We start from the raw sequence: 14,753 nt of genomic DNA, 5'->3' as shown, positions 1-14,753 counted from the left end.
TTCCATGACAGTTCTTTTCACATCTTGATTGGCTGCATATACACCAGTTCACTCTCGTATCTTTAATATTGTCAGCTGTTGGTCACAAAGTTCCCCTTACCTGGAATTTATATTTTAGGTCAAATTTTTGTAAATATTCCCCCAAGTGTTCCCACTCACTCCTCATCTGTTTATCATCTTGATTTCTTATTTTAGATGTCATGCTGGCTAGTTCTGCATATTGTTAATTTATATAGCAATTGTTCTTTCCCTGGGATCTCTCTCTGTTTCCAGCATCTGGCATATACTATCCTTGCTGCTGTCGTTCCATATAGAAACAAGTTGTGGGCTTTCTTTGGTAATTCGCTCCCAACTACACCTAGAAGAAATGCTTCCAGTTTCTTGGGGAAAGTAAATTTTAAAATTTTTCTTTAACTTGTTGTACACCATCTCCCAAAACTCCTTTGCCTGTTTGCATTTCCACCATAAATGAATAAGCAAACTAGACATTTCCAGCACAATTTTGAACCTCTTTTGCACATTTTGGCCAATTTTTTGGCCAATCCATATTGCGTTTTGTTGCTGCTGCATATTTTCTCCTATTTGGTAACATTCTGAGAAGTTCCTTGTTGAGTTCCATAATTTTCCCCACTCAGCAATTCCCAATATTATGCCCAATATCCATAGCCCACTTTTGCAGTTTTTAAATGCACTTCTGGGTTTGGTGCAATGCGCCTGTGTGTGATTGGACGTCTACTGGATACGCATTCTATATATATAGTGCCTGCATTCTGCATGGACTGGCTGCATGTCAACATGTGCAAATGGTTTTAGATACCTGTTAGGTCCGTAAATTACCATATAGCATATATTCAACACAAAAAATGGTGACAATTTGTTGTTGACAAAGGACAGCTGGACGTATAAAGGGCCCCATTACCTTCAGTAGCTTAGGGAAGCCTTTCTCAACCTGTGGGTCCCCAGATGTTGTTGAACTACAACTCCCATCACCCCTAGCTAGCAAGGCCAGAGCTCAGGGATGATGGGAGTTGTAGTCCAACAACATCTAGGGACCGACAGGTTGAGAACCGCTGGCTTAGGGCCTCATCAGACCTAAATCTGGCCTTGCTCACAGTGCATGGAATGGGATGGCCCATGAACAGCAGCCCTCTGCTTAAGTGAACTGGGAATCCCCTTCACCCGCATCTCCTTGTCATATCCAGATGGAACTGCATGGTGCAGGCAGAGCTCCATACAGGGAGATGTGCATGTATGGAGCTCTGTTGTGTGGAGACAGAGGCTGAGGCTTTATCTGTAGATGAGTGGGCAGGATGTCTACGGCCCCATGCCATCTAAGGAGACCAGAAGTCAGACCTAAATTCTACACCAAGGCCCTTGACGTCCTTCGTTCTTACGGGCCTGCTGCGTTATGCGCAAATCTGTGACAGCTTCGTTAATATTGAACGGGAAGAAAGTTGTTAATGAATTAAATATGAACCTCGGCAAATAGACTGTGTACAGCTGCCCCTGTGTATTGTTTATTTTCATATTAAATTCCCCAGCAGAGGAACTATGGGATATAGTTCGTGCATGGCATGTTTACAATTGCACTTGCAGAGAGCCGGGTCTGGGGTGGGGGCGGCGGCAGGGGAACCAGTGGCTGATACATTGCTAATAAAGTTGTTCCGGTTATCGTCATCCACGGCTTTCCCCAGGATTACTCACTCTTGATGTTTGTGGAAGATCCTCCCCAGCGACTTCCATAAGATCTGTGCAGCGTTCTTGTAATATGTCTGGGATAATAAACCAGAGGATAGCCGCGTGGAATCATAGAACTGTAGAGTTGGAAGGTACCATGAGGGTCATCTAGTCCAACCCCCTGCAATGCAGGAATCTTTTGCCCAAGGTGGGGCTCGAAACCACGTCCCTGAGGCTGAGAGTCTCATGCTGACTGAGAGCTAAACTACTGGATCACCCCACAGCAATCCAGGCTGCATAGGCACCATGCATTCAATGCACATCACTTTCTCCAAAGAACCCTGGGAAGTGTCTATCCCACACTGAGAGCTATAATTCCCAGCGCCCTTAACAAACTACAGTTCCCAGAATTCTTTGGGGGAGTAGTCATGTGTTTTAGATGGGTGATATGTATGAAGCCACAGTAATCAGCTGTGGGCTATCACCTAAAAGCTCAACATCAAATAAACGAAGATCATGGCCACAGGGCCCATCACTTCCTGGCAAATAGAAGGGGAAGAAATGGAGGCAGTGAGAGATTTTACTTTCTTGGGCTCCATGATCACTGCAGATGTTGACAGCAGTCACGAAATTAAAAGACGCCTGCTTTTGGGGAGAAAAGTGATGACAAACCTAGACAGCATCTTAAAAAGCAGAGACATCACCTTGCCAACAAAGGTCCGTATAGTTCAAGCTATGGTTTTCCCAATAGTGATGTATGGAAGTGAGAGCTGGACCATAAAGAAGGCTGATCGCTGAAGAATTGATGGTTTTGAATTATGGTGCTGGAGGAGACTCTTGAGAGTCCCATGGACTGCAAGAAGATCAAACCTATCCATTCTTAAGGAAATCAGTCCTGAGTGCTCACTGGAAGGACAGATTGTGAAGCTGAGGCTCCAATACTTTGGCCACCTCATGAGAAGAGAAGACTCTTATGTTAGACCCTGTTGTTTAGTTAGAGACTAAACAACAACAACATCACCTAGATCAGTGGTTCTCAACCTGTGGGTCCCCAGATGTTGTTGGACTACAACTCCCATCATCCCTGAGCTCTGGCCTTGCTAGCTAGGGGTGATGGGAGTTGTAGTTCAACAACATCTGGGGACCCACAGGTTGAGAAAGGCTGGCCTAGATCAAAGGTGCAGTTAATGTACCTTGCTGCCTCTTAAGAGTGGCCAGAGGGGAAGCAAGGCTGAACTTCCTCGGGAACAAGACAGGGATGGACCTCAGCCCCCATTGTGTGCATTCTCACATGGAAGGGAGAGAGGGAAGATGGAGGGAGTGTGGGAGAAGGAAGCCTCTGGAGTAACATCTCCACCTTTGCATAGATAATCATAATATTGTAAAGTTGGAAGGGACTTTCAGGGTCACCTACTCCAGGTATCTTCAACCTCTTCTGACCCATGACACACCTTTAAACCAAACATGCATTTAGGGACCCACCATATATTTGCATGGTGGCAGTGCTCCTGTTGCAACCCATCTTGGATCAAGCTGTGACCCACTAGGGGGTCCTGACCCACCAATTGAAGACCAGTGATCTAGTCCAACCCCTTGTACAGTGGGGGATCTTCAATTGCAGCATCCCTGGCAGATGGCTGTCCAGGAACTTCTTCAATACCACCAGGAGAGGCCAATGTCTTCCATGACAGCCTGTTCCACAGCTCTTAACAACAGGGCATTTCTCCTGATGTCCAGGCAAAGTCTGGTTCCTTGCAGTTTCCCTCCTTTGGAACACAGAAAGCTATCAGACCATTGGCCCATCCACTGGTCTATACTGGTTGACTGAAGCTCTCTGAGGTTTCAGGTAGTGGGCATTCCCAGCCCTGCCTTTAGATACTGGGGACTGAGCCTGGGACCTCCTGCATAAAAACAGATGTTCTACCACTGAGCTATGACCTTCCCCTTATAGTTCTAGGCCTGTTCATTGGAGCCATAGAGAAACATGTCTGCTCCACCTTCTTCAGATAATTTGAAGACTGCTATTATCTTCTTGTCTCCAGGCAAGACATAGCTTGCTCATTCAACCTGCTCTTTTAGCGACTTGATTACTCCAGTTTGTCAATGTCCCCCTTAAAGTGTGGCTCCCATGATTGTAGACTTCCCTCCATATTATGTAAGGCCAAGCAACACAAATTTTGTTGTTCTTTAGTCGTTTAGTCGTGTCCAACTCTTTGTGACCCCATGGACCAGAGCACGCCAGGCACTCCTGTCTTCTGCTGCCTCCCGCAGTTTGGTCAAACTCATGCTGGTAGCTTCGAGAACACTGTCCAACCATTTCGTCCTCTGTCGTTCCCTTCTCCTTGTGCCCTCCATCTTTCCCAACATCAGGGTCTTTTCCAGGGAGTCTTCTCTTCTCATGAGGTGGCCAAAGTATTGGAGCCTCAGCTTCAGGATCTGTCCTTCCAGTGAGCACTCAGGGCTGATTTCCTTCAGAATGGATAGGTTTGATCTTCTTGCAGTCCATAGGACTCTCAAGAGTCTCCTCCAGCACCATAATTCAAAAGCATCAATTCTTCAGCGAGATATATATATATCTGGGGAATTCAATGGAGAACAAAAAAGAATACTGGAATATTTGAAATAAGTTAGGAATGCGCTATATTTGTAATGAAAGCTCAGATGATCGGAATTTCAGTGGATTTATGAGCTTTGGTATTAGAGGTTCTGTTCTGCAATTTACAATATCAATATGGCATGGGTGATTCCCAGGGTCCTTCTTCTCATTTATTTTTAATTATGAAAATCGGAAGTTGCCCATGTGCAGCGGCTGGCCATGCAGGTGGGTGAGTTTACCTCATGCACTTGCCACACTTTAAAAAAGAAATCTTAGCGTTAATTATAAACAAATAAAAAGAATAAATATCAGTGAAGCAGAACAGACTCCACAAGCTTCTCCCTCCCTCCTCCTATTAGCTTCAGAAGTCACCTTTGCGGGTGCAGACAACTTCCATTGGTATGACCCCACCCTGTGGCATGCTGCAACCTCATTGGACAACCTCCATCAAGGCAAACACATCTTCTCCGTGGATGAAGAAAGAGTCCCGTGCCAGTACGATGACGTTATCTTTCCGCCCGAAACGTCCTTCCGTGTGAACATCGAGTCGTCTGAGCAGGCCATACGGCTCAGGAGCATTTCAGTCATGGGGCAGGTAAAACAGGGCGTTTGTGAGATGAAACCGTGGCTGCTTCACCATTTTCTGTTTTGCGATTCCAAAAATAAAATAAAAGATTGCGAGTGGAGATGAGCAACTTCTTCCAGATTCACTGTGAATAGCCTGGGGAGGGGAACAGGTATAGCCCTACTGCTAGATTAAAGCAACAGCCCACCTCCCCACGCCAGCTAAGCTAGGATGCTCTGGGGGAGGGCATGATCCAGTCTTCACTATTGAAGGGTCCACTATTGAAGAGAGCCAGTGTGGTGTTAAGAGCGGTAGCCTCGTAATCTGGTGAACCGGGTTTGCTTCCCCGCTCCTCCACATGCGGCTGCTGGGTGACCTTGGGCTAGTCACACTTCTCTTAAGTCTCCCAGCCCCACTCACCTCACAGAGTGTTTGATGTGGGGGAGGAAGGGAAAGGAGAATGTTAGCCGCTTTGAGACTCCTTAGGGTAGTGATAAAGTGGGATATCAAATCCAAACTCTTCTAAAGCCCTCCCTTCTCTTTCCCAGGTAATCACTTGCCCGGTTTAGGGGGAGGAGGCAGGAAGACTCCAGGACCTTGTCAGAGTCCTCATGCCTCCTGGCTGAAGCCTGGCAAGCGCTTACCAGATTTGAAAAGAACATACTTCAGCTGCGTACCCAGTGCCCCTGCACACCTCGCACTGCCCTAAATCCACTTCTGTTCTTGCATGCACACATGCAAGCAGACACACATATATGCACACACAGAGATACACATCCTCCGGTGCCATCTTGGAAGATCAGGAAAAAATTGCTTGTGATCGAGACCTCAAACTGCCAGTTAGTCACCTCTGTATTAAGCGCATTGGTGGTCTGAAACATCATTTTCTCTGGCACTGTGATAAAGCGACATCGCCATGTCAAGCAGCCTTCACACATGACAAACCTCGCTGTGTTCATGCACACTCTCGATTTCAAGTGGCCCGAATTGCATGAATCAAGCCTTATCCCTCACTATTGTTTTGATGCTTATCCAAGGTCACAGGGTCTTCCCTTCCATTAGCAGCTGGTTGCTATTTCAGAATCACAGCAGTTTACAATGCTTAAGACATAAAAACAGCTGTACTTTTTATCTGATCATGTTGTTGGTGAGACATAAAAACAGCTGTATTTTTTATCTGATCATGTTGTTGGTAATTTTTCTTGAGGGAACTGTTGATTTCTGAGTTTTGTTTTCCCCCTGCCTCCCCATTGCCGCCACTTTCTCCTGAACGGGAATTAGAAGTTCACCAGTGACAACACCCTGGCAGAGTATATGCAAAGTTCCTCTGCAAAGCTACAGTTCCATGGACAAGGGGCATTCCAGCTGTCAAACACCAGGTGCCCAGACAAATCGGGCTGCGAATGTGGAAATGCTGCGGTAAGTTCTTGGCCACTGGCATTCTCTGAGGCACTAGGTTCTGTTATCAAGGGACTTCAAGAGAGGAGTTCAATAGGAGTCTGGCCTATTGAAAGCCCACATGAGCACAGTTATATACTGCTAGATTATTGAAGCTGATTCACTGAGAATACTTCGCAGAGATATAAGGATCAATGCAGCCAATGAAGTCTTTTGGGGCTCTTTTTCTGCATAACCAGTAATAATAAATAATAATAATAAAAATTTATTCATACCCCGCCCTTCCCGGTTCAAAAAATTGGGCTCAGGGTGGCTAACAAAAAATTTAAAACACTTAATTGATGCAACAAAAAACAGCATAAAATACAGTATAAAATGTGAATAACAATAAATTCAGTAAAGAAAGGAGTAGGGATATTGGAGACTTCTGACAGAAATGGGAGGCATTAGGTGGACAAATGTGTCCATGAGGGCGCAAGACTGCCAGCCCAACACATGGATTGCCAACATGGCACCTGTGGGGACAGGTGTGCCTGCAGAGATGTTCCTTGCTGGAATTAGACAACAACAACAACAACAACAACAACAACAGCTTTTGCCCTGCCCATCTGAACGGGATGCCCCAGCCCCTCTGGGCGGCTTCCAACAGAATACACAAAAACAGTACATCAGACAAAGAAATTGAAAGAAAGGCTCTCTCCCCCCCACCCCCCCACCCTAACTGTTCTGTAGGGGGTGATTTCAGGACAGTTGCAGTTGAGGAGAGGAGCGTGGCAGTGATAATGGCTATGTTCTGCCTCCACCGTTTGGGACAGCAACGCTTCTGAATACCAGTTGCTGGAAACCACAGCAGCTATTGCGCTCAAATCTTGCTTGTGGGCTTCACACAGGCATCTAGTTGGCCACTGTGAGAACAGGATTCTGGGCTAGACGGGTCCTTGGCCGGATACAGCAGAGCTCTTCTTATATTCTTCTTACAAGCAGGCAGGCATTAGGTATAGTCAGTGCTCCCCCCCCCTAAAAAAAATGATTAGGAGTACTCTCATTTGAGAGCCAGTGTGGTGTAGTGGTTAAGAGCGATAGACTCGTAATCTGGTGAACCGGGTTCACGTCTCTGCTCCTCCACATGCAGCTGCTGGGTGACCTTGGGCCAGTCACACTTCTCTGAAGTCTCTCAGCCCCACTCACCTCACAGAGTGTTTGTTGTGGGGGAGGAAGGGAAAGGAGAATGTTAGCTGCTTTGAGACTCCTGAAGGGGAGTGAAAGGCGGGATATCAAATCCAAACTCTTCTTCTTCTTCTCATTTTCCTACTCATATTGAAATCCTGCCCCTCAATAAGACCAACTTTAGATTAAATGTTTTTTTGGGGGGTGTACTCCTGCATACCCCCCCCCAGGAAAAAAAGCACTGGGTATCGTAGTCTTTGTCTGAGCACCTAAATATCTGCATTGGAGATCTCTGGAAACCAGTTCATTTGTGCAGGCGGAAACCTTTTTCTTCACTGAGTAATCTACCTGCTCTTGTTGAAGGACCATGAAAGAATCTGTGCTGCTTTGCTCCAGAAGTCTGGGAATCAATGTCCACAGGTGATGTGCAAGGACCCCCTGAAGCCCATTGGCCATTGCTGTGAAATGTGCGGTAAGTGAAGACCAGCTTTGTTATAGCTGTTTACGGGACAGAGGAGCAAATCAGTTCGGCTGCAATTCGCTCTGCCAATTGCAAGGATTTGGGAAATACAGCATATATTGTATTCTGAATGTAAAAGGCCCCGGGTTCAGTCTTGACATCTCCTACCTGAGACTCCGAGAGAGTCACTACCAGTCAATAACTCTAAGCTAGACGAGCCAGTGGACTGACTCAATATTGAGGTCAGCCTGGATAGCTCAGTTGGTTAGAGCACGGTGGTGATAATGCCAAGGTTGCAGGTTCGAACCCCATATGGGACAGCTGCATATTCCTGCACGTCTAACTCCCAAGAGACTGCGATCTACTCCCAGTATTAAAAAAACTGACGGTGATCTACCCATTGGAGGGAGGAGGAGTGTGCATGGGATGGGTGCAAGGTGGCGGCTAACTGGAAGCGGGGGGAGATTACCAAGAGTTGTTGAGCTTCTTTTGGGGAGCTTCTTTTGGGGTGGCGACATTTACAAGCTGCACTGGCTCCCGGTGGAGTACAGGGTCAGATTTAAGGTGCTGCTTTTGACCTTTAAAGCCCTTCACGGCCTAGGACCCTCGTACCATGGGACCGCCTCGCCTGGTATGCCCCACGGAGAGCCTCAAGGTCCATAAATAACAACACCCTAGTGGTCCCAGGCCCTAAGGAAGTTAGACTGGCTTCAACCAGAGCCAGGGCCTTTTCAGCACTGGCCCCAACTTGGTGGAACGCTCTGTCTCATGAGACCAGGGCCCTGCAGGATCTGATTTCTTTCCGCAGGGCCTGTAAGACAGAGTTATTCCGCCTGGCCTTTGGCTTGGAGCCAATTTGATTCCCCCCCCCCCATTTTCTTTTTTCTTTTCCTTCTCCTGCAATGAGGCTACATTTTAATATTTTAATGTTCCATTATTTTAATGTTGTATTTTATTTTTGTTTTTAAGTTGTAATCATTCATCTTGTTTTTATTATTGCTTGTAAGCCGCTCTGAGCCCGGCCTTGGCTGGGGAGGGCGGGGTATAAATAAAAAATTGTTATTATTATTATTATTATTATTATTATTATTATTATTCCTACCCCTCTTGATTTAATACTGTGATCGACCAGGATCACCCACGATCGGCCAGGATCACGTCGGGGATCTACCTGTCGATGGCTGTCGACCGGTTGAGCATGTCTGGACTAGATATTCAGGGTGCCTTCCAATTCTACGATTCTATGATATAAGGCAGATTCCCATGTTCCTATATTAGGGCTTATCTACATCTACTTTTTGCCCCACTCTTTCTAGGCAGAGGTCTATGCTTTAACACTCCGTGTCTGAGTTTGTTTTTTCCCCACCCCAAGCTTTCCCCATGCAAATCCACTCTTCTAAGCTGAATCGGAGCAAACGCTAGTTGGGGTTTGCTGCAGATTGACGTTTGCTCCAATTGAGGTTTAAAGAGCGGATATGTGCAGGGAAAGCTTTGGAGAAAAGGGGCGGGGGGATGGGATGGTGTTTGGACACAGAGCTTTAAACTTCAGACTGTGCCTGGAAAAAGCACAGGGAAGCTAAGTGTGGATTAGCCCTTCATGGCAATATGTGTACTGCATCAAAAGTAAAGCCGGAACAGTGCTATGTGTTGAAATTCAACATAAGTTTAAACTTTTCACATTTTGAACAGTTACAGATGTTGCTTTTGAAAATTGACTTGAGGTGAGGTGTTGTTTTTTTAAAGAAAGAAGGGAGCAGGGCTAGGGGACCTTTGACAACGGGAGTTAATAATAATAATAATAATAATAATAATAATAATAATAATAATAATACGGTAATTCAGTTTATATACTACCCTTTACCAGGAGATCCCAGGGTGGTGTAAACATTAAAAACACATTACAGAACATTGATGAGAAAAACAAAATAAAAAGTTGAAGTTGTATTTCAGCAACATCGGGCAGCTACAGGTTCTCCATCCCCACTTCAGAATATGATCTCTCTTGGTCTGTGGGCAGGAACATTTCATAAATGGCTACCCAGTTGGTACCTTCCCTCCTTTTCAGCATCTTGCCTATGTCCCCATCTATGTACATACCTGGGGTCTCATCAACAGTTAACTCAGGAGGACTTATAAGTGAAAATATTGGGGGGGGGGGAGGAATTAGTTAATAATGCAATCCTATCCATGTTTACTCAGAAGTAAGACCCACTGTATGCAGGAGGGCTTACACCCAACTAAGTGTGGATAGCATTGCACCCTGAATTTGAAATTCCAGCAAACATCTTGCAATAAAAAATGGTTAAGTAGCTTTGCATCTTTGCCACCCTCCCAAGATGTCATGACAGAATGGCATATTTTAAACACACACAAGTTTATTCTCCTGGCAGCCCCTAACACCGTGGATTTATCAGCTTTTAATGGAGATGTGATCCTAGATTTTCCCCATTCTGATACTCAATCCATTACATAACACTCTGCTCTTTTCACATTAGACAACCATCCATCATATGGTAGCTTCTTTAAATTTCTCCAGTGGGAGCTCAGACTGCATGGGGAGTCAGTTTATTTGCCGGATGCATTCCTATCTTATCCCTTCTTCTTAAAAGCCCCAGCCTGACATTCACAGGATTATCTCATTTTTCCTAAGGAACAATTTTGTGATCTAGGCGAGGGTGAGAGATAAAGGCTATTTCTCCACATTTATCAATATCCTACTCTTTCTCCAAAGAATTCTGGGCATCACACATGGTTCTTTCCCTCTTTTCCTTTCAGCAACAAGTCTGTGGGGTACATTCGGTTGAGATATGATGACTTACCCCAAATCACCCTGTCAGTCAGCTCTGTAGCTGAGTGAGGTTTCAAACTCAATTCTCTTCAGTACTCCTCAAGTGAGTTTAATGTAGAGAAATCTGACCAAAAAAAAAACAAAAAAACCCTTAAGTCCAGGAAACGAGGAAACAGTGACTTTGCCCCATATCTATGATAAAATCCTCAACCTGGTTTTAGACTACAACTCCCATCACTCCTGACTGATGTGGCTGATGGGAGTTGTAGTCCAAAACCAGATTGAGGATTTTATAATAGATCTGCCTGTCCTCTCTCCTGCTGAGGCAGTGCCCAGCTCCTGGTAGTCCAAGGCTGGAGCTAGACCAGGGGTCAGCAGCCCGCGGCTCTGGAGCCGCATGTGGCTCTTTTACACCTTTGCCACGGCTCCGGGTTGGATACTAGTGAGGGGAGGAGGCGCATTGTGCGTCCCGACACTCCCCACTGTGGCGGGCGCTGTACTGGCTGTGACATCGCATGGGGGCGGTGCGTGCGTTAGTCACGCACTGTCCCAACATCACCTTCCCGCCCGCCCGCTACATTGTAAGGGGCGTGTACGCTGGTCACTGCATTGAAAGGGGGCATGTACGTTGGTCACTGTCATGAAGGGGAGTGAAGAACACACACACAAAAAAAGGTAACTTGTTAATTTAACATTTATTTCTATGAGGAGGAGTAATTCTGAGGGGTCAAACAAAGAAATAATAACAAAGTGACAAAAAAGTTATTTTTATAATGATGAGTTTTGCGGCTCCCAGTTTTTTTTTCTTTGGAAACGGGCTTCGGAAAAGTGGCTCTTTTTGTCTTAAAGTTGCAGACCCCTGAGCTAGACACATGAAAGAAGTGTTTCGGTCAAAAGCGTTGCAAACTTTGTATGAGAAATTGGGTAAGCAAAAACGGGACTCTGCAGCGCCACCTGGTGCCACAGTGTTAGAATGTATAAACAATGCATATAAAGCGTTTTTTTCTTGACTGATGTAGCGGAGTCCCAAGTCTGGTAGGCTGGGTCACGACAGACAGTGCTTCATCTTAAACCGAGAGTTGCTAAGTGGCCAGGGGGAAACCGAACTTGGGCTGCTTTAGTGCTATCAGCAACAAGCCTGAAATCAGCAGGTGGAAGTTTATCACAGCGTGAAGATCAGACAAGATCACCCAAGGGGCCTGGTGTGTTGTCTATATCTCATTGTCTATACCGTAATTATATCAGCCCTGAACACAAAAGCAAAAGGTCGCGAATTACCAAATTATTTCATCCCCTATTTATTGCTAGGAACCCATTCCAGCCTACAGCTGGAAATGAGGCCAGCTAAAGACAACTGTGCTGGACCTAAAATGTAAATGCAATTTAAAAATGAGACATATATATCCAACAGGTTAGTTCCATTTCTCGTTCTTCTTCCTCGTGGTTTTCATCTGTTAGTTTACCTGGGAGGCAGACGTGGAGGTTTTCTGTACAGTGTTCCTAATTACCATATGAAAACTGAATGCTTTAGGGTGCCACCATATGCTGCTTAGGCGAGTCTTTTAAAGCAATTAAAATAACATTTTTTCAGAAGCCGCTTTTTTTCTTCACCAGGGAAAAACCAATAAACTAATACAGAGCCATGCAGAACATGAAGTTCAGTGGCCTGCCACTGTAGTTCCTCCTGGGTAAAGACAGGGCTGGCTGCACCTCTTGAAACCCACACAACCACCAGTTCTGTGCCAGGAAAATCCAGGTTTACTCAAACCTATAAGTGGCTGGCAAGCAGGCTTTTTTGTGCTAAGTTTGCAGCATGTTTTTAATAATAATAATATTTTTATTTGTACCCCAGCCAAATCATAAAAGAGGTGATTTTGCATGACTATAAGCAGTGCTTTTTTTTTCAAGAAAAAAACCACGGCATGCTGTCTCTCTAGCTGGTTTGGGGGGGTCACCCCTGGTTCTGGTGCAGGTCAAATACAGAGATTCAGGAGGATGGCTAGAGCAGCTCAGAAGGCCCCTTGCAGAAATCTCTCTCTGTGTGTGCAACGATAGAGGCCTTGCTGCAAAACTTAAAGCCTGCCGCTGCTGCACGAGAGATGGACTGAAGAAAAGGAAATATGAATTGATTCCACCTCCCAGCTTGACCAATCAGGGCTAGGAGCGGTTAGGAGCTAGGTGGACTCACAGATCTAAAAAAACAACAACAAGTGTAGACTCGCACAAGCTGACCAGCTTTTGTTTTGACTTGAAATGTTTGTTTTGGGCTTGTCAGAAGTACTTAAAAGTAAGACGCAGGCGGAGGGAGCATCGGCCCGCAATGGCACCCACTTGAGAGGCGCCAGAACTGCGTTCTCCAGCTGAAAAAGAAGAAGCACTGACTCTAAGCCATAGATGGGGAATCTTTTTCAGCCATGTGTAACGTTTGGTGGCCACGTTCAAGTGATGGATGGGGCCAGAAGCAAAATGGATTAATGAATATACAGAGGTACCTTGATTCTCAAACGTAATCTGTTCCAGGAGTCCGTTCGACTCCTGAGACGGTTCCAAAACCAAGGCACAGCTTCCGATTGGCCGCAGGAGCTTCCTGCACTCAATCGGAAGCCGCATCGGATGTTTGGCTTCCGAAAAACGTTGCGAAACTGGAACACTCACTTCCGGGTTTGTGGCATTCGGGAGCCGATTTGTTCGTGAACCAAACCGTCTGAGTACCAAGGTACCACTGTACATAGTACAGCAGGCTGGTTTCTGCAACACACCCTTCTCTATCCTTTGTGCAGGCAAGAAAGAGGCATTATCAGAGTTCAAGGATACATTCCACCCAGGGGAGAACACTGAAGGTGCAAAGTCGGGTTTGTGAGAGCCAAAGCCTAGAAAGAAGGGTTGTGGTTTGGAGTCCCAGTGCCCTTGGAAGGGCACATTTGGCCCCCCGAGTTTGAGTTTCCGCACCCTTGGTTTAAGCGATCTAAGCATGGAGGTTCAGTCTGGGCAGAATTTACCATTTGGGAGCGGGAGCAACGATGTGGTAGGAAGACAGGTCTAATTTGAGTAGTAGTGTGGAGATGTGAAGGGGAAAGAATAAGCCGATGCAAGTTGCTCCAGCTGTCTGTAAAACGGTGCCCCTTGCAGAGAGGAAGCCAAGTCCCATTAGCATTGATAGAGCAGCAAATTAAATGGATCAGAGTTCCTGTAGAACAGACGAGGCCTGAAATATACTCAGAGTCGCAAAGTGATTTCATGCTCTTTATTCAGCTCATAGTGGTGAGGAGGAATGAATGAAACTCCCCTCAAAGTATCTGCTTTATATACATTATTTACACAATGGGCTGCACATGATTGGCTAATTCTGGAATTCTACTGTAAGCCAATCAGGTTGTGGATTCACTTATATCTGGAGCATGATTGGGTGGTTCCTGCCAACCAATCATACTGCTGCATTGTTCTTGGACCAATCAGACTGCTGCATTCTGAATCCTATTGTTCTAGGACCAATCAGACTGCTGCAATTTGGATCCTATTGTTCTAGGACCAATCAGACTGCTGCAGTTTGGATCCTAGTCAACTCAGTACATAACAAGGCCGCATCGACTCTTTCCATGAAAATGGCACATTATAGCTGTCTCGCACTTTGCATTGGGTGGGGGCAGAAGACATTGAGACATAGTTGTAAACAAAGTCTGCCCTTATTCCCTTATGGGGGACACAAGAGCCCTTAGAGTCCTTTGTAGGTTCTCCATCAGTAGGAGAAAATAACAGAGGCCAACCAGAGAATATTGAGAAGCAAAGCAGCTAGTAAGCCTGATCTTTCTTAAAGCTGTTGCAACAGGGTGCTCTCCTCACACACAGCGGAGGAGCGGAGGAGGACCCAGAACAAAGGTGTGCCTGCCCTTATATAGACATTTTAAATTCCCTGCCCTGGAGCTCAACACCACCCCTCCATACATCATACATACATCACAGAAGGGGTGTAGCCCAAGAACACCCCCCACAAACATCATACCTACATCACAGAAAAGGCGGTCTACAACAGAAATCTGAGTGCGTTGTTTATCTCCTGTCTGGCAAGTTACCTGATTGCCTTTCCTGGTAGTCTGGCCATTCC

The 14,753-nt window shown here is 45.8% G+C and overlaps 1 protein-coding gene across 5 annotated transcripts in view; it reads left to right on the top strand.

Moving 5' to 3' along the window:
* AMN (amnion associated transmembrane protein) overlaps positions 1 to 14,753 on the top strand; it is a gene marked incomplete at its 5' end in the record, with an annotated part of 93,048 nt that overhangs the window by 58,345 nt on the left and 19,950 nt on the right. For all 5 annotated transcript variants that reach the window (XM_082218219.1, XM_082218221.1, XM_082218220.1 and 2 more), the window contains 3 exons: positions 4,633 to 4,868; positions 6,120 to 6,257; positions 7,767 to 7,875. In XM_082218219.1, the coding sequence (XP_082074345.1) occupies positions 4,633 to 4,868; positions 6,120 to 6,257; positions 7,767 to 7,875 (483 nt within the window). The remainder of the gene's footprint in view (positions 1 to 4,632; positions 4,869 to 6,119; positions 6,258 to 7,766; positions 7,876 to 14,753) is intronic.

The sequence above is a fragment of the Podarcis vaucheri genome (assembly GCF_965113315.1).
Source record: "Podarcis vaucheri genome assembly, chromosome: 1".
Taxonomy (NCBI): Eukaryota; Metazoa; Chordata; class Lepidosauria; order Squamata; family Lacertidae; genus Podarcis; species Podarcis vaucheri.
This window is presented reverse-complemented; position numbering and strand designations above follow the sequence as displayed.